The 24,248-nt window shown below is 49.1% G+C and overlaps 1 protein-coding gene across 1 annotated transcript in view; it reads right to left on the reverse strand.

The window, feature by feature from the left end:
- tmco1 (transmembrane and coiled-coil domains 1) overlaps nucleotides 1-21,176 on the reverse strand; it is a 64,015-nt gene extending 42,839 nt beyond the window's left edge. Inside the window, exon 1 of the mRNA XM_038794935.1 lies at nucleotides 21,030-21,176. Coding sequence (XP_038650863.1) covers nucleotides 21,030-21,099 — 70 coding nt within the window. The 5' untranslated portion in view covers nucleotides 21,100-21,176. The remainder of the gene's footprint in view (nucleotides 1-21,029) is intronic.
- Nucleotides 21,177-24,248: the final 3,072 nt, after the last annotated feature.

Genomic DNA, 24,248 nt, shown 5'->3' on the forward strand with positions numbered 1-24,248 from the left:
GTGGCTGCCTCTTGTCAATTCCACACAGGAGATCCATTCTTTGCTTCCAAACACATCACTAACAGGAAATTACTGGGGTGTACAAAACAGGGTTCATTCTCCTATTTTGCGACAAAACGTCCCTAATTGCTCCAAAATCTCAGCAGACTCTGAACCACAGCACAAGTAACATAATCAAGAACATTTCCTGTACATGCAACATCTCGGACCTCCAGTATGGTACAGGTACCCGACATCATCGCCTTTCATCATTGGTTCGAATATACAATGGTACAGGTCAGTCTCAGAAGTTTAACTTCAAATATCACAATTAATGGTTCATTCAAAAGGGCATTAGAGGATTGTTTGAAGAGAAAGAATGTGCCAGGATACAGGGAAAAGGCGGGGGAATTGCACTAAGACATGATGCTTGTTTGGTGAGCCGGTGCAGACATTATGGGCTAAAGGGCCTCCTTCTGCCCTGCAACAATTCTGTGATTTAATTTTAAGTCAATGGTGCTTCATGATTGAATTACTACAGCTAAATGCCACACTCTACTGCTACTTCTTACATATTGATTTTTATTCCTACGGCAGTTGAGCTAATCAAAAAATAACAATCCACTTACATAAAATTGAACTTTTGAAAAAATGAAAAAAAAAAATGAAAATGAAAATGAAAATCGCTTATTGTCACAAGTAGACTTCAAATGAAGTTACTGTGAAAAGCCCCTAGTCGCCACTTCCAGCGCCTGTTGGGGAGGCCGGTACGGGATGGTTTTTGATGGTTTCATAGAATCATAGAATTTACAGTGCAGAAGGAGGCCATTCAGCCCATTGAGTCTGCACTAGCCCTTGGAAAGAGCACCCCACCCAATTCCCACACCTTCAGCCTATCCCACTTTATCCCCGTAACCCCACCAAAACTTTTTGATCATTAAGGGCAATTTTGGTCACTAAGGATAATTTAGAACAGCCAATCCACCTAACCTGCACATCTTTGGACTGTGGGAGGAATCCGGAGCACCCGGAGGGAACCCATGCAGACACAGGGAGAACGTGCAGACTCCACACAGAAAGTGACCCAAGCCAGGAATCGAACCTGGGACCCTGGAGCTGTGAGGCAACTGTGCTAACCACTATGCTACCGTGCTGCCCAAAGGAAATGTCCTCTGAAAGGTTTCTGTCTTCCCATTTGTTTCACAACTGAACAGAAAGATAAAGCTTAATTCAGTGATACTAATTATGAATTTTACATCCAAATCATATACTGTCCTTACAGAAAATTCAAAGATAACATCCTGAAGCCATTTAAAATACCTTACCTTCAAGGGCTGACAGCGTTTTAATCCTTCATCCAAGTCTGTATGTTTCCCAAAAATACAGCAGTCATATGACCAGTTATGCACCATGTTTGCAGATGCTTTGATACCAGAAAACATTAACATTACTCTGAAAATTGAACTAACAAGCAACAGATCACACCACTGCAAAAGTAAAATAGTGTGAATGCTGGAAATCTAAAATACAAGTTCAATAGATGAGACAACATCTGTGAAGTGAGAAACAGTTGACATTTGGTCACAAAATATGAAATGTTATTTTAGTTTCTCTCTACAGATTCTGCTTGCCCTGCTGAGTATGTGCAGCATTATAAGTTTCTAATTTTGGTCATTCACTAGTTGAGTACATTTCAAAACTCACAACAGAGATATAATTCTTGCTGATTTCCTCAACACAGCAACTGATAGTCATTGCAATTCTACAGCAGGGGATCACAGCGTAAACACTTAGAAATCCTGAAGTGAAATGTTATCACCGGGAAGATTTGTCATATCACCGGGAAGATTTGTCACAGGAACAAATATATCAAAACATAAATGGAAAACCCTCAATTTAGAACATAGGTATTTATCTAATAATGTCGCAACAGTCACTGATGACCATTGGCTTCTTTCTCCTTCGAGGTGGAGAGCTGATTGGTGCCAATTTAACCTGAGGATCACCACACCACATGAGGGGCAAGGTTGAGAAGGTTGGGCCTTCATGAATTACCTCAGGGACTTCCAGTGACGGGGATGTACTGAGCAGTCACACATCAGTAAGGCCTTTGACAAGGTCCCTCATGGCAGACTGGTACAAAAGGTGAAGTCACACGGGATCAGAGGTGAGCTGGCAAGATGGAATACGAACTGGCTCTGTCATAGAAGGCAGAGAGTAGCAATGGAGGGTGTTTTTCTAATTGGAGGGCTGTGACTAGTGTTCCGCAGAGATCAGTGCTGGGACCTTTGCTGTTCGTAGCATATACAAATGATTTGGAGGAAAATGTAACTGGTCTGATTAGTAAGTTTGCGGACGACACAAAGGTTAGTGGAATTGTGGACAGCGATGAGGACTGTCAGAGGATACAGCAGGATTTAGATCGCTTGTAGACTTGGGCGGAGAGATGGCAGATGGAGTTTAATCCGGACAAATGTGAGGTAATGCATTTTGGAAGGTCTAATACAGGTAGGGAATGGTAGAACCCTCAAGAGTATTGACAGTCAGAGAGATCTAGATGTACAGATCCAAAGGTCACTGATAGGGGAAAAACAGGTGGAAGAAGGTAGACAAGAAGACATACGGCATGCTTGCCTCCATTGGCCGGGGCATTGAGTATAAAAGTTGGCAAGTCATGTTGCAGCTGTATCGAACGTTAGTTAGGCCACACTTGGGAGTATAGTGTTCAATTCTGGTTGCCACACTGCCAGAACGATGTGAAAGCTTTAGAGGGGGTGCAGAAGAGATTTACCAGGATGTTGCCTGGTCTGGGGGCATTAGCTAGGAGAGGTTGAATAAACTTGGTTTGTTCTCACTGGAACGAAGGTTGAGGGGCAACCTGATAAGAGTCTACAAAATTATGAGGGGCATAAACAGAGTGGATAGTCAGAGACTTTTTCCCAGGGTAGAAGGGTCAATTACTAGGGGGCATAAGTTTAAGGTGCGAGGGGCAAGGTTTAGGGGAGATGTACGAGGCAAGTTTTTTTAGTTTTTATTTTAATAAACAGAGGATAGTGGGTGCCTGAAACTCGCTGAGGGAGGAGGTGGTGGAAGCAGGGACGACAGTGACGTTTAAGGGGCATCTTGACAAATACATGAATAGGATGGGAATAGAGGGATACGGACCCTGGAAGTGTAAAAGATTTTAGTTTAGATGGGCAGCATGGTCAGTGCAGGCTTGCAGGGCCGAAGGGCCTGTTCCTGTGCTGTACTTTTCTTTGTTCTATCAGGTGGCTCTCCTCCAAAAGACAGAATATAGACACTTAGTCAAATTTAGCCCACTAAATTAGACTAAAACATCCGCTCACCCTTAACCAAAAGGTATACAACAAGGATGTCAGGAAGCAGCAGTAATTCAAGAGCCAATAGAGACACCAAAATTGCAGCAAGGGACAGGAGCAGCAAGCAAATGGGTCAGCAGACTCATGAGGGCTCACAGATCACTCAGGCCAAAACCCAAGGCGGGGGAGCAACTGAAAGCGGTCACTGCCAAACTGCACAAATACCAGAACCAGGAAAGGATCCTTCGCTAGGCCAGCCAAAGCTTGCAGCGGGGAGGGACGCAAAATCAGAGTCTATCAGGTCATTGGGGCTCACCTGGCAAAGCGCAGGGCAGAATTTAATAAAGGCAAAATCGGCTCTGTATAAAAACAATATTAAATATGGGGTGCTATACCCAGCCAGGCTCTGGGTAAAGGAAGAAACATTACTTCACTGCCCCTGCAGTAGCGGACGAGTTTGTCCAAAAGAACGGTCTAGACAGACAGCAAGGGAGACAGTGATAAAGAAGGCACAGAGGAGGCAGAGAAGAACCAATGGACAATTTTGTGCGGGTCTGCATCGCCTCGTTATGAACAGGGGCATCAATTCGTAGAAAGGAGGGTGCAAGTGCAGTAGTGCGCAGAAAAGGGTTCAGGAGGAGATAGAGGGGACACCAACAGAGCAAGCGTAGGAGGGGGTCAGACTGACCCCTAAAGGGTTGGGGGGGGGGGGGGGGGGGGTGCCTCCACACTAGCGGGAATGGTAGCGGAAGGAGGGGGAAATAATAAAAAGAGAAAACAATTCCGCTGGGGAACTGGCTTCAGCAGGTTACTCTCGGAAATGTGGAACAAGATGGCACCTCATTGTAGCCACTTGCAGGGCCTCTAAACAAAAGGGAAACCCAGTGTGCAGGGGATCAACCACATGGCATACACAGAGTTAGCAGCCATGGGGGGTGGCCCCTGGACAAAGGGAAAGCCCTGAGTGCAGGGGCCCGGGCTCATGAGTAGTACGGTGACCACGGCCATTTTGGATGCCTCCTCAGAGTGCAGGGTGCATCTGCAACGTGCGCATGGTTAGTTCCGCCATGGGAGGATGGGGGGGGGGGGGGAAGAAAGAGGAAGGACAACAGAAAATCTCCCATCGGAATAGTCACCTGGAGTCTGTACAGCCCAAGGATCCCAAAGAAGTCCTACAGGGAAGAAACAACTTGGGGGTCCTGGTCCTCCCAAACCTACAGTACTACCACTGGGTAGCCACGGCAGAAAGGGCGAGGGGACGGGTGAAAGAATCAGCGCTCCCATCCCCACCAACAAAATACTCAGCAAGCCCAGTGGAGGTATCCATCTTCTGAACCTGGAACCAGATAAGGCAGCACTTTGGCTTGACCGAAATGTCGACCACGGCCCCCACCTGCGGCCCCCACCTGCGGCAAACACAAGTATGCGGCAGCCATGCTAGATGCCAGCTTTAAGAGGTGGAGACCGGGAGGGGGGTGCACTGACTGTTGGGGACTTTTACTCAGAGGACAGGCTAGCGACATTGGAGAAACTGACTCAACTACCCAACAAGAATGAACTCCGACACCTACAGGCTAAGAACTTTCTCTGCAAGGATATGACAGCATACCCATACGCCGCGAGACACACAATGCTAGAGGAACTACTGGATGCCGGTAACCTATATGGACGACTATTAAAAAGGGGCACACTCCCCACTGGACAAAACAAGGGGAAAATGGGAAGAAGAAGAGCTAGGGATGGAAATAGGGTAAGGACTTTAGAGTGAAGCACTGAACAGGGTCAACTCCACCTCTACTTGTGCATGGCTAAGCCTCATGCAACTGGAAGGGGTGCACAGAGTGTACATGACAAGAACCTAAATGAGCAGGTTGTTCCTGGAGGCGGAGGACAAATGTGGCCGGTGCCAGGGAGGTCCGGCCAACCACACTCGCGTTCTGGACATGCCCCAGACTTAATCGGAGACTGGACAGCCATCTTCAAGGCACTGTCGAAGGTAGTAGGGGTGAGGGTAGGGCCATGCCCAGGAGTGGCAGTCTTCAGGGTATCGGACCATCCAGAACCATTCATGGGGAAGGGAGCAGGCACCCTGGCTATCCTTTTTCACCCAAAGAATCCTGCTCGGCTGGCGATCAGTAGCACCATCCACAGCTGCAGACTGGCTGGCAGACCTGTTGAAATTTCTCCACTTGGAGAAGATCAAATTCGCTATCAGAGGGTCAGAGGAGGGCTTCAACAAAACGTGGAGGCCATTCACCAACTTGTTCCAGGACCTGTGCGAAGCAAACAGCCAATAGACTGAGATGAGGGGGCACTCAGGAACCAGTGAGATAGCAGAGAACAGACAGGGAGGGGGAGGCTGGAGAACGGCTGACATGGATAATCGTCGGCCTAGAGTAAGGCCACAAAGGACAGAACCCCCCCCCCCCAAAGAAACAAACACAAAAAAAAACGGTTGGGGGTATAGGGAAGAGAGAAGAACCGCATGTATGCAAATAGAGGACAATCGTCCACTTTACAATAGGAGACCGAAGAAAATATCTTAAAGCAACAAAAAAAAAAATGGAGGAGGCGGGTCGATACCACTGAACATTTCTTATATATTGTACTCTTGCACACACCGCTGTTTACTGTTCAAATGTAGAAAATGAAAAACTGCAATAAAAGCTTTTTTTTTTAAATGAATATCGCCAGTACGGGAATTGAACCCGCACTTTTGGTCTCGCTCCGCATCTTGAACCAGCTGTCCAGCAAACTGAGTTAAACTCTTCTCCCCCTCCTCCTATTATCTAGGCTTGCTGGCCATACCCCCATGAAGGAATAAGGAATACCTGTGATTTCAAATTTCTATTCATTGGTAATCAGATTTGTCAGGTTCATTACTACATTCTTTGTTATACACGAGAACATTTTATTCTATCACAGCCCTATTTTCATTCAAAAGTCAATATTTACCACATTTTCCCGAAATGTTTGTAAACCTGTGATCTAGAAGATACCATTTAATTTGATGGTAGAAACAAATAGTGTTGAAGTTTTAGCAAGACAGTCAATATTTCAAACGGAAATTTAACTTTAATAATTGGGGCTAGAAAGACTAGGCTAGCTGGAAGAATTTAGGTTTGTAGGTCAACAACCACCAGTCATGGACTTCCGAGTGTGTCGAAAACAGGGGTGGGTGAGGGAAGAGTCTCGGAGATCTACAAAGAGTTAATGGACTGGAAGGGCGCCCCGATAGGAGACATCAAGGAAAAGCTTGGGTAGGGAGTTGGAGGCTGGGGTGTGGGTGGAGGTGCCTCTGAGGAGAGCGAATGCATCCTCTTTGTGTGAGAGGCTGAGCATAATTCGGTTCAAGGTAGTCCACAGGGCACATATGACAGTGGCCAGCTCAAGTAGGTTTTTTGAGGGGGTAGAGAATAGGGGGTAAAGAATAGGTTTGGGAGGTGTATAGGTGGGCCTGTAACCCATGTCCGAAGCTGGAAGTTTGCTGACGTGTTGAGGGTGAAGGTGGTCCCGAGTCCAGAAGTGGCAACCTTTGGAGTGACAGAAGACCCGGGAGTCCAGGGACAGAGATATGCCGACGTTTTGGTCTCTGCCTCCCTGGTAGCACAGAAACGGATCTGATTATAACTAGTGACTTATTAAGTTTGGGGGCATTGGAATCAGCACCTCTGCCATTCTCGCCTGCCTGATACGCCACAAGCCCGATGGTAGTGGCGGCCCTGAGTGTCTGGGGACAGTGGGGGAAAGCATACGAGAGTGGAGGGAGCATCAGTCTGGGCTCCTATCAGAAATAACCATCGGTTTGTACCGGGAAGGCCGGATGGGGGAGTTTCGGAGATGGCAGAGAGCAGGGATTGAGAGGATGGGGTGGATGTTTATAGATGGGAGCTTCCCCTTTTTGAAGGATTTAGAGGTGAAATTTGAACTGCCAGCAGGAATGGATTCAGATATCTGCAGGTAAAGGATTTTCTGCGGAGGCAGGTTTTGACCTTCACGCTCCTACCGCCACGGGGGATACAGGACAGGCTAGTTTCCAGAACGGGGGTGGGAAAGGGGAAGATTTCGAATATTTATAAAGAACTCATTGAGTCGGAGGAAACGCAGACAGAGGACTTAAAGCGCAAATGGCAAGATGAGCTGGGGGGGGGGGGGGGGGGGGGGGGGGGGGGGAAGAAAGAAGGAGGATACATGCAGGTCCTTGGGCGGATGTGTTAAGCCGAGTTAACACGTGCTCATCATGTTCCAGGCTCAGCCTGATTCAGTTTAAGGTCATTCACCAGGCAGACATGATGGTGGCTCGGATGAGCAAGTTTTTTTGGGATAGAGGACAGGTGTGCAAGATGTGCGGGAGGGCCAGCAAACCACATCCATATGTTTTGGCCATGTCCAAAGCTTAAGGGATTCTGGCAGGGGTTTTACAGATATCATGACCATGGTGTTAAAAACAAGGGTGGTGCAGAGAAATTTTCAGAGTGTCAGAAGATCTGGGAGTCGGAGGGGGGTGGGAGAGAGAAGAAAGAGAAGAGGCCAACGTCTTGGCCTTTACCTCCTTGGTAGCCCAGAGACGGATATTGTTAGCGTGGAGGGACTCGAAGCCCCCAAATTCAGAGATCTGGCTTAGTGACATGGCTTGGTTTCTCAAACTTCAGAAAATAAAATTTGCCGTAAGAGGGTCAATGCAAGGGTTCGTCCGGAGGTGGCAGCCGTTTGTCGAATTAGAACATAGAACAGTACAGCACAGAACAGGCCCTTCGGCCCTCGATGTTGTGCCGAGCAATGATCACCCTACTTAAACCCACGTAACCCGTATACCCGTAACTCAACAATCCCCCCATTAACCTTACACTACGGGCAATTTAGCATGGCCAATCCACCTAACCCGCACATCTTTGGACTGTGGGAGGAAACCGGAGCACCCGGAGGAAACCCACGCACACACGGGGAGGACGTGCAGACTCCACACAGACAGTGACCCAGCCGGGAATCGAACCTGGGACCCTGGAGCTGTGAAGCATTGATGTTAACCACCATGCTACCTTTGGAGAAAATTAATTGAACACCAGAGGTGGCGGGGGGGGTGGTGTTAGATTGTTTAGAAGAGATGGGACTTGTGAGGGAGGGAGGCGGTCTTTGCACTATGTTTATATTTACATTTCTACGGTTTACTATTATAAAATTATAAATGCCTTAATAAAATGTTTTTCAAAAAAAGAGAAGAATGTAGGGACTCGGGGCTGCTGGGGGTTTGGGTGAGCGACCTCGCGAAATTCCTTAGATTGGAAAAGATCAAGTTCGCCTTGTGTGTGCGCGAGCGTGTGTTGGCTGACGTTGGGGGTTAAAAAAGGTAGGGGAGATGGAGGGTAGTGGCAGGAGCGGGGGGGAGGGGGTGATCAGGGGAAATAGATATTTATGTTCTATTTGAATTAGTTTGCTCTCTTTTTTGTGATTTTTTTTTTAAAACACCAGTCATGTTTTAAATGTAATTGGGTAGATTTGAAAAACAATTTGAAATGTGGTGAAAATATTTCACCAACTCATTTAAAGCCAAAATGTTGACTAGCAGTTTCAGTTTCAAAACTACTTTTGGAATAAATAACTTTCCGTTCAGGAGATTCAATTAAACAGGATCGACCAACATGGACTGATCACTTCAGCTTTCCTTTCATAGATCCTTGTCCATTTCTTAGATGATAAAAAAATGGCACCCAATCACCAGTCTCCGGCACATTAGGAAAGGACAGAGTATTGCTTATTTACTAACCACTTCAACACGCTGTATAACCAAATGTCTTCTGTACATTTGAGCTACATTTTGGTAACCCCCAAGTTTACACGCAGCAACATTTTTTGACACTGATCAACTACTCCTTTTGTTGTAGATCTTTCATGCTTTGTACTTTTGCATAGTTAAAGGACAGGTTCCTACACTTTGCATGGCAATTTTCTCCTCCTCCAAATGCCATATTATAACAGGATGCAGTTGTATTTCCCACAGTCCCTGTTCCTCCACTTTCTAATGCCTAGTCTTCAAGTACTCCTGAAACATTACTTGGCTTCCCTCTCCACAGATGCTGCCTGATCTGCTAAGTATTTCCAGCATTTTGATTTTCATTCAGTTCACCAGCATCCGCTGTATTTCACTTTTGGATTGGTGTTTAAATTCATTGCCGCTTCTGTTCCAGCAATGCCATAAGTACATTCACTGAAAAGGAAAGTTCATACCCCAACTGTGACAGTAGAAGAACTAAATCCAGAAACAAACTGGTGATGAATGCCAACAAATTCTTAACACGCAACAGCCACTACCCATACACGGCTCCTGCTAGAGTGCGAAACTCTGTATAATGCAGATCTGTCTTGACTAATTTCTCAGTTTTTATCCTTTCAGAACTTTTTGAAAGCATTGCTGAAGTATAAAGTCTTGACAATTGATTTAGAACCAGCCAACAAGATGGCAGCCTCATGACTAACGAAAGCACTATTTTTCTCTGTACGAATACAAATTAAACATGCACTGATATCCACATAATGGGCATAGCTGCTAGACTTGATCTTGGGCAGTTGATGAGGGAACCAACAAGAGGGAATCCACACCAACCTGTCTGCCACAGATGCACCTGTCCATGACTGTATCAATAGGAGTGACTACCCCACGGTCCTTGGAAACAAAGTCTCATCTTCACATTGAGGACGCCCTCAATGTTGTGTGGCACTGTGCTAAACAAGAAAGATTTCGAACAGATCCAGCAACTCAAGACTTGGGCCGTCAGCAGCAACAGAATTGGACTCAACCACAATCTGTAGCCTCATGGCCTGGTATATACCCCAATCTACCATTACCACCAAGCCAGGGGGTCAACCCTCGTTCAATGAAGAGTGCAGGACAGCATGCCAGGAGCAGCGCCATGCTAACCTAAAAGTGAGGTATCAACCTGATGAAGATTAAACACAAGAATATTTGCATGTCAAACAGCATAAGCAGCAAGTGATAGAGCTAAACGATTCCACAACCAACAGATCAGATCCAAGCTCTGTAGTCCTGCCAAATCCAGCAGTGAATGGTGGTGGACAATTAAACTCATTGGAGGAGGCAGCTCCACAAATATCCCCATCCTCAATGATGGACGATCTCAGCAATTCTGTGCAAAATCTAAGGCTGAAACATCTGCTACAATCTTCAGCCAGAAGTGCCGAGGGGATGATCCATCTCGGCCTCTCCAGAGATCCCAAGCATAACAAATGCCAGTCTTCAGCTAATTTGATTCACTCCACATGATATCAAGAAACAAATTAAGGCACTGGAAACTGCAAAGACTACATGGTCCCCAACAATATTCTGGCAATAGTACTGAAGACCTGAGCTCCAGAACTTGCTGCACCCCGTATCAACCTGCTCCAGTACAGCTACAACACTGGCATTTACCCGGCAATGTGGAAAATTGCTCACATATGTACACAAAAAGCAGAACGAATCCAACAACCCCATCAGTCTACTCTTGATAAGCAGTAAAAAGTGATGGAAGCAGTCATCAATTCTATCAAACAGCACTTGCTCAGCAACAACCTGCTCACTAAAGCTCAGTTTGAGTTCCGTCATAAGACTGTTTTGAGTTCTGCCATAAGACCAGAATTAGGCTATTCGGCCCATCGAGTCTGCTCCACCATTCAATCATGCCTGATATGTTCTCATCCCCATTCTCCTGCCTTCTCCCCATAACCCCTGATCCCCTGTGCCAAGACCACACAGTTCCTGACTTCAGTGCAGCCTTGGTTCAAACATGGACAAAAGAGCTGAACCCCCTAAGTGAGGAGAGAGTGACTACCCTTCACATTAAGGTCGCATTTGACCAAATGTGGCACCAAAGAGCCCTAGAAATTCTGGAGTCAATAGGAATTGGAGTAAATACTCTCTGCTGGTTGGAGTCATACCTATCAGAAAGGAAGAAAGTTATGGATGTTGGAGGTCAGTCATCTCAGCTCCAGGACATCACTGCAGGAGTTCCACAGGGTACCATCTACAGCTACTTCATCAATGACCTTCCTTCCATCATTACATTAGAAATGGGGATGCTTATTGATGATTGCACAATGTTCAGCACCATTTGCAATGACTCAGAAGTTGCCCATGTCCTGCACAATGTTCAAGCTTGGGCTTATAAGTGGCAAGTAACATTCATGCCACACAAGCACCAGGAAAGGACAATCTTCATGAAAAAAATATTCTAACCATCGCCCCATGTCATTAGATCAAGACAGGGTAGACATCCTGCAGCAGGTAACTCACCCCCAACTCCACTTGCTACAACGCACAAGTCAGGAACAAGATGGAATACTCTTCACTTGCCTGGATGAATACAGTTCCAACAACACCCCAGAAGCTTGACACCAGCTTGGACAAAGCAACCTGCTAATTGACACCCCACCCACAAACATTCACTCCCTCCACCACTGACACACGGTAGCAGCAGTGTGTAGCAGCTACAAGATGTACTGCAGGAACTCACCAAGGCTCCATCGACAGCACCTTCCAAACACACAAGCTCTACCACCTAGAAGAACAAGGGCAACAGACACATGGATCCACCTGGAAGTTCCCCTCCAAGTCACTCACCATTCTGACTTGGAAACATTGCCGTGCTTCACTGTCACTGCATCAAAATCCTGGAACTCCCTCCATAATAGTACTGTGGGTGTACCTATACCACATGGACTGCAGCGGTTCAGAAAGGCAGCTCACCGTCATCTTCTTTTTTTTAAATAATTTTTATTGAAATTTTTCGATACAAACATTTACCCCTATTACAATTTAAATTATAACACCACAAGTCCCCCCGGAAAAACCTCCCCACGCCCCCCCCCGCGTGCACCCCCCCACCCTCCCCCTCCCCCCCCCCGCGCTATCAGTCTAGCAACCAAACCGTTTTTCCCTTTCTGCCGATGGCCTCGGGCAATCATTGCCCGCGACCCCCCGCTGACGTGCTCCCTTCGTTGCTATCCCCCCCCCCCCCTCCCTTCCCTCCCCCCCCCCCCCCCCCCTTTTCTCCCCGGGTTGCTGCTGTTTCGGCCTCCAGTTCCTATCTCTGATCCAGAAAGTCAAGGAAGGGCTGCCACCGCCGGAAGAACCCCTGTACCGACCCTCTCAGGGCGAATTTGATTCTTTCCAGTTGGATGAAGCTTGCCATGTCGTTTAACCCGGTGTTAACACTTGGTGGCCTTGTGTCCCTCCACTGAATCAAGATCCTTCTCCGAGCTACCAAGGACGCAAAGGCCAATATTCCGGCCTCCCTTGCCTCCTGTACTCCTGGCTCCACCCCAACCCCAAAAATCGCTAGCCCCCACCCTGGTTTGACCCTGGTTCCCACCACTCTCGATACCGTCCCCGCCACCCCCTCCCAGAACTCTTCCAGTGCCGGACACATCCAGAACATATGTACATGGTTCGCAGGGCTTCCCGAACACCTAACACACCTGTCCTCTCCCCCGAAGAACCGACTCATCCTAGTCCCCGTCATATGGGCTCTGTGCAGCACTTTAAATTGGATGAGGCCCAACCTTGCGCACGACGACGACGAATTGACCCTCTCTAGGGCATCCGCCCATGTCCCATCTTCTATCTGCTCTCCCAGCTCCGCTTCCCACTTGTCTTTCAGCTCCTCTATCGGTACCTCCTCCACCTCCTGCATTATTTTGTAGATGTCCGAGACCTTCCCTTCTCCGACCCAGGCCCCTGACAGCACCCTATCACTCGCCCCTCCATCGGGAAGCAAGGGGAATCCTTCCACCTGTCGTCTGGCAAATGCCTTCACCTGCAGGTATCTAAACGTGTTCCCCGGGGGGAGCTCAAATTTCTCCTCCAGCTCTCCCAGGCTCGCAAACCTCCCCTCTATGAACATGTCCCTCAGTTGCCTGATGCCCGCCCTGTGCCAGCTCTGGAATCCCCGCCAGTGTTCCCCGGGACAAATCTGTGGTTCCCTCTCAGTGGCGCCGCCATCAGACCCCCCACTTCCCCCCTGTGTCGCCTCCACTGCCCCCAGATTTTAAGGGTGGCCGCCACTACCGGACTCGTGGTATACCTTGTGGGGGGGAGCGGCCATGGTGCCGTTACTAGCGCCCCCAGGCTTGTATTGCCGCAGGACGCCCTCTCCATACGTTTCCAAGCTGCCCCCTCCCCCTCCATCACCCACTTGCGCACCATCGATGCGTTCGCCGCCCAGTAGTATCCGGAAAGATTGGGTAGCGCTAATCCTCCACTGTCCCTACTTCCGTTCCAAGAAAATCCTTCTCACTCTAGGGGTGCCATGCGCCCACACATAGCCCATAATGCTGCTAGTTACCTTCTTGAAGAAGGCCCTGGGGAGGAAGATGGGCAAGCACTGGAACAGAAACAAGAACCTCGGGAGGACCGTCATTTTGACTGACTGCACCCTCCCTGCTAGCGACAGCGGTACCATGTCCCACCTCTTGAACTCCTCCTCCATCTGCTCCACCAGCCTTGAAAAGTTCAGCTTGTGGAGGGTCCCCCAGTTCCTTGCCACCTGCACCCCCAAGTACCTGAAGCTCCTTACTGCTCTCTTAAAGGGGGGCTGCCCAATTCCCTCCCCCTGATCTCCCGGGTGTATCACAAAGACCTCACTTTACCCACATTTAATTTATATCCTGAAAAGTCCCCAAACTCCGCTAGTATTTCCATTACCTCCGGCATTCCCCCTTCCGGATCCGCCACATACAACAACAAATCATCCGCATAGAGTGATACCCGATGCTCCTCCCCTCCCCTTGTCAGTCCTCTCCAACCCCCTGAACCCCTCAGTGCCATCGCCAACGGTTCGATCGCTAATGCAAATAGTAAGGGGGATAGGGGGCATCCCTGCCTGGTACCTCGATGGAGCCCAAAATACTCCGACCTCCTCCCGTTTGTAACCACACTCGCCATCGGGGCCGAATACAGCAGCTTCACCCACTTGATAAATCCCTCCCCAAACCCAAACCGTTTCAGCGTCTCCCACAGGTATTCCCACTCCACCCTATCGAATGCCTTCTCCGCATCCAGTGCTACCACTATCTCAGCCTCCCCCTCCACTGCTGGCATCATAATTACATTCAACAGCCTCCGGACATTTGTATTAAGTTGTCGTCCCTTTACGAAACCCGTCTGGTCCTCATGGATTACCCCTGGCACACAATCCTCTATTCTGGCTGCCAGGACCTTTGCCAACAGTTTGGCATCTACATTCAAGAGGGAGATAGGCCTGTAGGACCCGCACTGTACAGGGTCTTTGTCCCGCTTCAGGATCAAGGAGATCAGGGCCTGTGACATTGTCGGGGGCAGAGCCCCCCCCTCTCGCGCCTCATTGAAGGCTCGCACCAGCACTGGACCCACCAAGTCCACATACTTCTTATAAAATTCCACCGGGAACCCATCCGGCCCCGGCGCCTTCCCCGCCTGCATCTGGCCTATCCCTTTAACTAGTTCCTGCAGCTCTATCGGCGCCCCCAGCCCCTCCACCCGTTCCTCCTGGACCTTTGGGAACCTCAATCTATCGAGGAAGTTCTCCATTCCCCCCCTCCTCCTGGGCGGCTCAGACCGGTACAATTCCCTGTAGAAATCCCTGAAGACCCCGTTCACCTCTTGCCCCTTCTGCACTACGTTCCCTCCCTTCTCTCTCACTCCCCCAATCTCTCTGGCTGCATCTCGCTTGCGCAGCTGGTGTGCTAGCATCCTGCTCGCCTTTTCCCCAGTACTCATAGACCGCACCCTGTGCCCTTCTCCATTGCGTCTCCGCCTTCCTAGTGGTCAGTAGGTCAAACTGGGCCTGTAAACTGCGCCGCTCCCTCAACAGCCCCTCCTCTGGTGTCTCCGCATATCTCCTGTCCACTTCTATAAGTTCCCCCACCAGTCTCTCCCTCTCCTGCCTCTCCTTCCTTTCTCTGTGTGCCCTTATGGAGATCAGCTCTCCTCTGATCACTGCTTTCAGGGCCTCCCAGACTACCCCCACCTTCACCTCGCCCGTGTCGTTCGTGCCCAGATATCTCTCAATGCCCTTCCGGACCCTTCCGCACACCTCATCGTCCGCCAGCAGCCCCACATCCAGGCACCACAGCGGGCGCTGGTCCCGTGCTTCCCCCAGTTCTACCTCTACCCAGTGTGGTGCATGGTCCGAAATCGCAATGGCCGAGTACTCCGTGTCCTGCACTCTCGAAATCAGCCCCCTGCTCAGTACAAAGAAGTCTATTCTGGAGTACACCGTGTGGACGTGGGAGAAAAAAGAATACTCCCTCGCCCTTGGCCTGCCAAATCTCCAAGGGTCTACCCCCCCCCATCTGCTCCATGAACCCCCTTAGCACCTCCGCCGCTGCTGGCCTCCTATTCGTCCTGGAACTCGATCTGTCCAGCCCAGGGTCGAGCACTGTGTTGAAGTCCCCCCCCATGATCAGGCCTCCTGCCTCCAGACCCGGAATGAGGCCCAACAGGCGCCTCATAAAACCCGCGTCATCCCAATTCGGGGCATATACATTTACCAGCACCACATTCTCTCCCTGCAGCCTACCCTTCACCATCACGTACCTACCCTCCTTATCTGCTACCACCAGCGCCGCCACGAACGACACCCTCTTACCCACCAAAATCGCCACCCCCCGGTTCTTTGCGTCCAAGCCTGAGTGGAACACCTGTCCCACCCACCCCCTTCTCAGGCGCACCTGGTCTACTACTCTCAAGTGAGTCTCCTGCAACATTGCCACATCCGCCTGCAGTCCCTTTAGGTGTGAAAAAACCCTTGATCTCTTGACCGGTCCGTTCAGCCCCCTCACATTCCAAGTAATCAACCGGGTCGCGGAGCGACCCGTCCCTTTCCCCTGTCTATTAGCCATGTTCTGTCCCCTGTCCGCCCCGGGTCGACCCTCCCCTTCTGACCCGTTCCCCATGGCGATGGCCCCCCCCCCCCCTCTCTCCTCCCATTCTTCCCTTCCCGTCCTCAGCCTTTCCAGCAGCAACCCGGTATCCCCCCCTAACCCCCCTTCCCCCCCCCCCCCCCCCCCCTGGCTAGGACCCCTCCTAGCCGCGGTGTATCCACCATCGTACTCCCGAGAGTCAGCTGGTTTTCGCTGACCCGGCTGCCCCTGCCACACTCCGACTCCTCCCGATGTGGGGGGGGAGGGGCCTCCCCCCCCCCCTTGCCATCCCTCTCTGACCACGCTTCAGCGCGGGAAAAGCCGCCATTGCTGGCCACACCCCACTCTTCTCTCCTCCCCCTTCCTCCGTCCCGCGCGCGGGAAACAGGGGAGAGCCCGCACTTTCGCCCGGCCACACCCTTCCCCGCCATCTTCAATTCCACCCCCGTCCCCATCCACACCGATAACAAAGCCCCCTTAAAACGAGAGGAAGAAAAAAAGAGAAAAAGAAAACACGCATAACCCACTTGCTCCCCCCCCGTCCCGCCTCCCCAACTTAACAATATAACAATTATAAATAACAAATCGCAAATAAATACATAAATACATAACTATGCCTGCATAACTAAATAACTAAATAACTACCCAATAATAACGTACTTAACCAACAGTAACCATAACCCTTAAAGAACAGATCAAAAAACAGTAAAAAAGCTCCCCCTACAACAACAATAATTAAGGGAAGTTGGCAACGGGAAGAGACACACAAAAAGGGAACAAAGAAACCCCCCATAACACAAGTTTCAAAGAAACCAAACGATCCATCAACTTTAACCAAGTTCCGACCTGGCCTAAGAAAGACATGGGCCACTTGATCAGTCAAGGGTACTCGGGCGGCCTCGACCGCCGGCGTTCCCAAGTTCTAGTTCAGGTCCAGCTTTTCCTCCCGAACAAAAGTCCATGCCTCCTCTGGGGTCTCAAAGTAATGGTGCTGGTCCTTGTAGGTGACCCACAAGCGCGCTGGCTGCAGCATTCCAAACTTGATCCTTTTTGCGTGCAGCACCGCCTTCGTTCGGTTAAACCGGGCCCGCCGCTTTGCCACCTCCGCACTCCAGTCCTGATATATCCGCACCGTCGAATTCTCCCATTTGCTGCTTTTCTCCCTCTTGGCCCACCTCAGCACTTTCTCCCGATCGCAGAGACGCTGGAACCGCACCAGCACCGCCCTCGGGGGCTCATTTGCCCTAGGCCGCCTAGCCATGACCCGATATGCTTCTTCCAGCTCCAGGGGCGATGGACCGGCCCCCTCTCCCATCAGGGAGCTCAACATCTCCGCTACATATTTCGGGAGATCAGGCCCCTCCAGGCCTTCTGCTAGGCCCAGGATCCTCAGGTTCTTCCGCCTCATTCGCGTGTCCAGCTCCTCAAAGCGGCTCTGCCATTTCAGGTGGAGTGCCTCGTGCACCTCCACCTTCCCCACGAGGACCGTGGCTTCCTCCTCCCTCACCGCCATCTCCTGCTGCAGCTCTCTTATCGACGCCTCTTGGGTCGCCTGGGCCCCCATCAGCCTTGTGGTCATCGCGTTCATGGACTCTAAGAGTTCCACTTTCAGCTCCGTAAAACACCGGAGGAGAGCGGCCTGCTGCTCCTCCGCCCATTTTCTCCAATCTTCTAGTGCGCCCCCGGCCGCCATTTTGGTCCTCTTCCCCCGCTTTTTTGGGGGAGCTGCTGCCGCTTTTTTTGTCGCCCCTCTCCGAGTACCGACCATAAAGTTGGTCTCACTCTCCTCAGGGAGCCTTCCCCCACCGGGATTCGTCTTTACAGTACTGTCGGGGCCCTCCAATCGGCCCTTAAACACCTTTGTCGCAGGAGCTGCCAAATGTGCGACTTAGCTGGTCATAGCCGCAACCGGAAGTCCCTCACCGTCATCTTCTAAAGAGCAATTAGGGAATGACAATAAATGCTGGCCTGAAGCCCTCATCGCTTGAAATTAATTTTTAAAAATGCAAAATCATGTGTACTCATCATGAAAATGAATCTGAAAATCATTGCTCAGATCAAGAAGTTTTGCCACCAATCAATTAAAATACCAATACCACAGAAGAGGTTGGATAAAACAAAGAATGCTTAGCAAGATTCAAGTTTGGCATGGTATGTTGCAAGATACAAGAGAAAGGTCCACAAATGAGCCAATTGCAGTATCATTGTTGCCAAGTTAAAGATCTGACAGAAAGATGGTAGCACCAGGGACCTGGGTTCAATTACAACCTTGGGTGAACCGTCTGTGTGGAGTTCGCACTTTCTCCCGGTGTCTGTGTGTGTTTCCTCCGGGTTCCACCCACAATCCAAAGATGTGCAGGTTAGGTGGATTGGCCACGATATACAAATTGCTCCTAGTGTCCAGGAATATGCAGTTTGGGGGGTTTAGAGGGATGGGGCAAGGAAATGAACCTGGGTAGGGTGCTCTTTCAGAGGGTCGTTGCAGACCCAATGGGCCGAATAGCCTCCTTCTGCACTGTAGGGATTCTATAATAAAAAGTAAGTCTACAATCGTGACAAGACAGCCCTGTAATACAAAATGTTATCAGAGAAAATGAAAAATGAAATGAAATGAAAATCGCTTATTGTCACGAGTAGGCTTCAATGAAGTTACTGTGAAAAACCCCGAGTCGCCACATTCCGGCGCCTGTCCGGGGAGGCTGGTACGGGAATCGAACCGTGCTGCTGGCCTGCTTGGTCTGCTTTAAAAGCCAGCGATTTAGCCTTGTGAGCTAAACCAGCGACAGAAATTACATTTGGCACATTTAAAGTGCCGATCAAATTTCCCTTTTCAAATTGTCTCCACTTCCGCCACCTTCTTTGGCAATGGATTCCAAGCCATTAATACACACGGCACAAAAAAGGTCTTCCTCACATCTCCCTGCATCTCTTCCCTTTTGGGCAGCATGATAGCAGTGATTAGCACTGTTGCTTCGCAGCTCCAAGGTCCCAGTTCGCTTCCCGTTTTGGTCACTGTCTGTGTAGAGTCTGCACGTTCATGTCTGCTTGGGTTTCGTCAGGGTGCTCCGGTTTCCTCCCACAGTCTAAAGATGTGCAAGTTAGATAGATTTGTCATGCTAAATTGTCCTTAGGTGGGGTTATGGGGATAGGGTGGAGGCGTGGGCTTGGGTAGGGTGCTCTTTCAAAGAGCCGGTGCAGAATTAATAGGCCAAATGCCCTTCTTCTGCACTGTAAATTCTATGAAAACCTTGATTCCGCATTTTTCTGTTCATGTACCATCAGCTAATGAAGACACTTTCTCTCTAGCTTTGACAGTCACCCAGACTCGAACCATTAGCTCCATTCTCTCTGCACAGATGTGATCAGACCAGCCGAGATTGCCCAGCATTTTCTGCTTTTGTTTCCTTTGTCTGCCTTATCTACATCTACCATGATCTTGTACACCTCTAACAAATTACCCCACAACTTCCTTTGCTCCTCCAAAAACAACCTTAGCTTCTACAACCTAACATTGCAGTTATATTCCTCATTCCTGGAATGATTCAAGTAAATCTCCTCTGTATTCTCTCAAGGACTTACCTCAGTGGGTAGCCTTCTCACCTGAATCAGGTTAGAGGTTCAATTTCCAGTCCAATGTCTTCAGGCTGTCTCTTCAATGCATTTCTGAGCAATGTTCAACCAAGGCCCCATCTGCCCTCTCAGATGGACATAGCACCAATCAAGGACCTGTGGCCTGACCAACATAGAACCTGCATCCACATTATCTCTCACATTGCTGTTTGTGGCATCTTGCTGTGCAGATATTGGTTGCAGTGTTTCCTACAACAATATGATACAAGGGCAGCACAGTGGCACAGTAGTTAGCACTGGTGCTGCCCCAGGTTCGATCCCAGCTCTGGGTCACTGTCCATGTGGAGTTTGCACAATCTCCTTGTGTTTGTGTAGGTTTCATCCCCACAACCCAAAGATGTGCAGGATAGGTGGAATGGCCACACTAAATTGCCTCTTAACTGGAAAAAATGAATTGGGTATTCTAAATTTAAAAAAAAAACCCAATATGATAGAATCCCTTCAGTGCCAAAGGAGGCCATTCAGCTCATCAAGTCTGCACCAAGCCTCCAAAGAAGCACCCTACCTGTGCCTATATCACAACCCACATAACCATTTGGACACTAAGGGGCAATTTTGCATGGCCAATCCATCTAACCTGCTCATCTTTGGACTGTGGGAGGAAACTGGAGCACCCAGAGGAAACAGACAAATGTGCAAACTCCAGTCACCTAATGTCAGAATTGAGCCCAGGTTTCTGGCACTTCGCTGTCTGTGCGGAGTCTGCATGTTCTCCCCGTCGTGCGTGGGTTTCCTCCGGGTGCTCCGGTTTCCTCCCACAGTCCAAAGATGTGCAGGTTAGGTGGATTGGCCATGTTAAATTGCCCTTAGCGTCCAAAATTGCCCTTAGTGTTGGGTGGGGTTACTGAGTTATGGGGATAGGGTGGAGGTGTGTCCTTGGGTAGCCCAAGAGCCGGTGTAGACTCAATAGGCCACATGGCCTCCTTCTGCACTGTAAATTCTATGAAATAGTGGCTGCACTCTGACTTGACATGATGTGAAGGGCTTGGGAAAAGTGCAAATCTTCCTTTACCAAATCTCCCCCCACCCAAAAAAATGCATTAAATCCCGAGCAGCTAAACCGACGAAAGGGAATACCATTGGCAGCAAGTGAGGTTCTTTATTTTGCAAGTATTGGTCATCCCTAACCCTGGGCCTATGGTGCCTGGAAGTGGGGCTTGAGTTATTGAACTCCGGGGCTTCGGGCCCAGCAAGAAATGCACTCACCTTCGGCTAACAGGGCGGTGCAGACCGAGATAAAGACGATCAGGATGGTGTCAGCACACATAGTGCTCATTGTGACCACCGGCTGTCGGAGCGAGAAGAGAGAAAGGTTCGGCTTTAAACTTGTCCCTGGGCCCAGGGCAGACCCCGCTCCCTAGCAACCGGCAGTGGCTGCTGGGAGGAGGGGGGAGGGAATAAGGCATGGGGGCCGTTTTTAATGCCTTTTTCCTGTTCAGTACTGAACCGTGTATGCCTACAGACATTCTGCATGGTTTTTCATTTTCTTCAAATAAATATTTATTTCTTAGTCGCCGTTTAGGGGCGACACTGCGCATGCGCGTTGCCGGCAGCACATTAACCCCGCCCCCTTCTGCTGGCAGTCTGCTGGGGTGACAGACAGAGAGGCTGCTGGCAATGGTCACCTGTGTGTACAAGGAAACCAAGTTACCATTTGAGGTTAACGGAGTAGTTATCAGAACTGATCATTTCAGAAATGATATTCGAATCCCTCCCTCCATCAACAATTGACTAGGAACTGAACTGCACCAGCAATATAAATAACGAAAGAAAAAATGCTGGAAAATCTCAGCAAGTCTGGCAGCATCTGTAGGGAGAGAAAAGAGCTAACGTTTCGATGACTCTTTGTCATCGGACTCAAAACTTTAGCTCTTTTCTCTCCCTACAGATGCTGCCAGACTTGCTGAGATTTTCCAGCATTTTCTCTTTCGTTTCAGATTCCAGCATCTGCAGTAATTTGCTTTTATCCAGCAATATAAATACTTTTGTTACAAGAGCAGTTCAGAGGCTGGGAGAGTAACTCCCCAAATTCTGTCCACTGGAATGGGCAGGCATGACTCAGGAATGAGATGGAATACTACTCTTGCTTAGTATGGGTGCACCTCCAACAATATACAAGAAACTCCACACCATCCAAGAAAAGTAGCCCACTTGATTGACAACCTCTCTAACCCCTTCAAAGTTCACTCCTGTCACTACCAGTATACCATGTCTGCAGCATATACAATCTACAAGAGGCAGAAACTTGCCTTGCAAGGCACCTCACAAGCTTGTGGCCTCCACCATCTAGAAAGGGGAAGGGCAGCCAGCACCTGCAAGTTTCAAACCATCCTATTGTTTTTGAATTATTCCTGGTTCAAAATCCTGGAATTTCCTCTCTGCACTATGGGTGTACCTTCACGTCACAGGTTATGATTGCTGCGGTTCAAGAAGATAACTTGTTCCAAGATGTTGGGCATAGTTCGATAGGTCTTATTATTCTTATGTGACTCAACATTAAATATTTATTAGTGACGAGAAACTATATACACAAGTACAGTTAAGCTAGGAGCTGTCTCCATACTTGCTTCTACACACTACTGTACCCAACACTACACTGATCCTGAGGTGTGGGTCATGTGTTCTCATGAATCACTGTAGGGTTACTCTACTCAGTTCCATGTTAACTGTTTATGTGCCAAAGTCTTATACTACACGTCCCCCCAAATCTTTATCCAATATATGTATAAGTTATCTGAGTTTAAGGCAGCATGGTGGCACAGTGGGTTTGCACTGTGGCCTCACGGCGCTGAGGTCCCAGGTTCGATCCTGGCTCTAAGTCACTGTCCATGTGGAGTTTGCACATTCTCCCCGTGTTTGCATGGGTTTCGCCACCACAACCCAAAAATGTGCAATCTAGGTGGATTGGCCATGCTAAATTGCCCCTTAATTGGAAAAAATTAATTGAGTAATTTAAATTTTTTTAAAAAGTTATCCGTGTTTATCCTGTGTATATAATTATTACTACCCCATATCACTCTTTCAAATCTGAGTTCATCGATTCAGGTGGTCTGGAAGCCTTATAGACCTTCCATTTTTTTCTGTCTACTGTCAGAGAGGTGGTAAACTTTGTCATTGCAAGTAAACATTCTTGGATTGGTGTTGTTCTGGCATTTGAGTGTGTTTAAATCCTCTTTTTCAATTCTTTGGCATTGAATTGCTCTTTTCTCTCTTCCCTAATTGTAGTGATAGATGATAGCTTATCCCGATCTTTATGGAGCGGATGAACTCTGTGCTCGTCTGTAGAGTGATTATTTTTTTCACTTCTTCCTTTGCTGTAATGCATGCCAGGATGGAAGGTGGCTCTTCCTCTTGTGAAGATGTGACTTTATAGTAAGCTTACTTTGTTTGCACTGAGTGCTGAAATTGGGTGCATTTGAGTGCTATAGTGAGAGTTTGGTGACTGAGGGAGTTAGGTAGCAAGGTGCTCCTTTCATTTTGTTTTGAAGGGAGCTGGGAGTTTACAGAGAGTGCAGCTGACTGGGAGCAGAGTTGGAGGGCGGAGTTCCAGTTGGTTCAGAGGGGATGGAGGCTAGGGCAGTTGCATGCTCCTCCAGTAGTGGTGAGGGATACCACCGGTGTCCCCGCTGACTACACCTGCGGGAAGTGCACCCAACTCCAGCTCCTCAGAGACCGCGTTAGGGAACTGGAGCTGGAACTGGATGAACTTTGGATCATCCGGGAGGCAGAGGGGGTGATAGAGAAGAGTTACAGGGAGGTAGCCACACCCAAGATACAGGACAAGAATAGCTGGGTTGCAGTCAGGGGAAGGAAAATGGAGGGGCAGACAGTGCAGGGATCCCTCGTGGCCGAACCCCTTCAAAACAAGTATACCGTTTTGGATGCTGTTGGGGGGCATGAACTACCAGGGGAAGGCCCTAGCGGCCAGGTCTCTGGCACTGGGCCTGGCTCTGTGGCTCGGAAGGGAAGGGGGGAGAATAGAAAAGCAATAGTGGTAGGAGACTCAATGGTTAGGGGAATGGATAGGAAATTCTATGGTTGCGAACGAGACTCCCGGAAGATATTTTACCTAACGGGTGCCAGGGCCAGGGATGCTTCGAATCAAGTCTACAGGATTCTTAAGGGGGAGGGGGAGCAACCAGAAGTCATGGTGCACATAGGGACCAACAACATAGCTAAGAAAAGGGATGAGGATCTAAAAAGTGATTTTAGGGAGTTAGGTTGGAAGCTAAAGAGCAGGACAAGCAGAATAGTGATCTCAGGATTGCTACTGGTGCCACTGCAAGTGAGGCAAGGAACAGAGAGCGAGTGCAGCTGAACATGTGGCTACAGGGCTGGTGCAGGAGGGAAGGCTTCAGATATGTGGATCATTGGGATATCTTCTGGGGAAGGTGGGACCTCTACATGAAGGACGGATTGCCCCTA

This window comes from Scyliorhinus canicula, chromosome 4, assembly GCF_902713615.1.
Source record: "Scyliorhinus canicula chromosome 4, sScyCan1.1, whole genome shotgun sequence".
NCBI classification, from domain to species: Eukaryota; Metazoa; Chordata; class Chondrichthyes; order Carcharhiniformes; family Scyliorhinidae; genus Scyliorhinus; species Scyliorhinus canicula.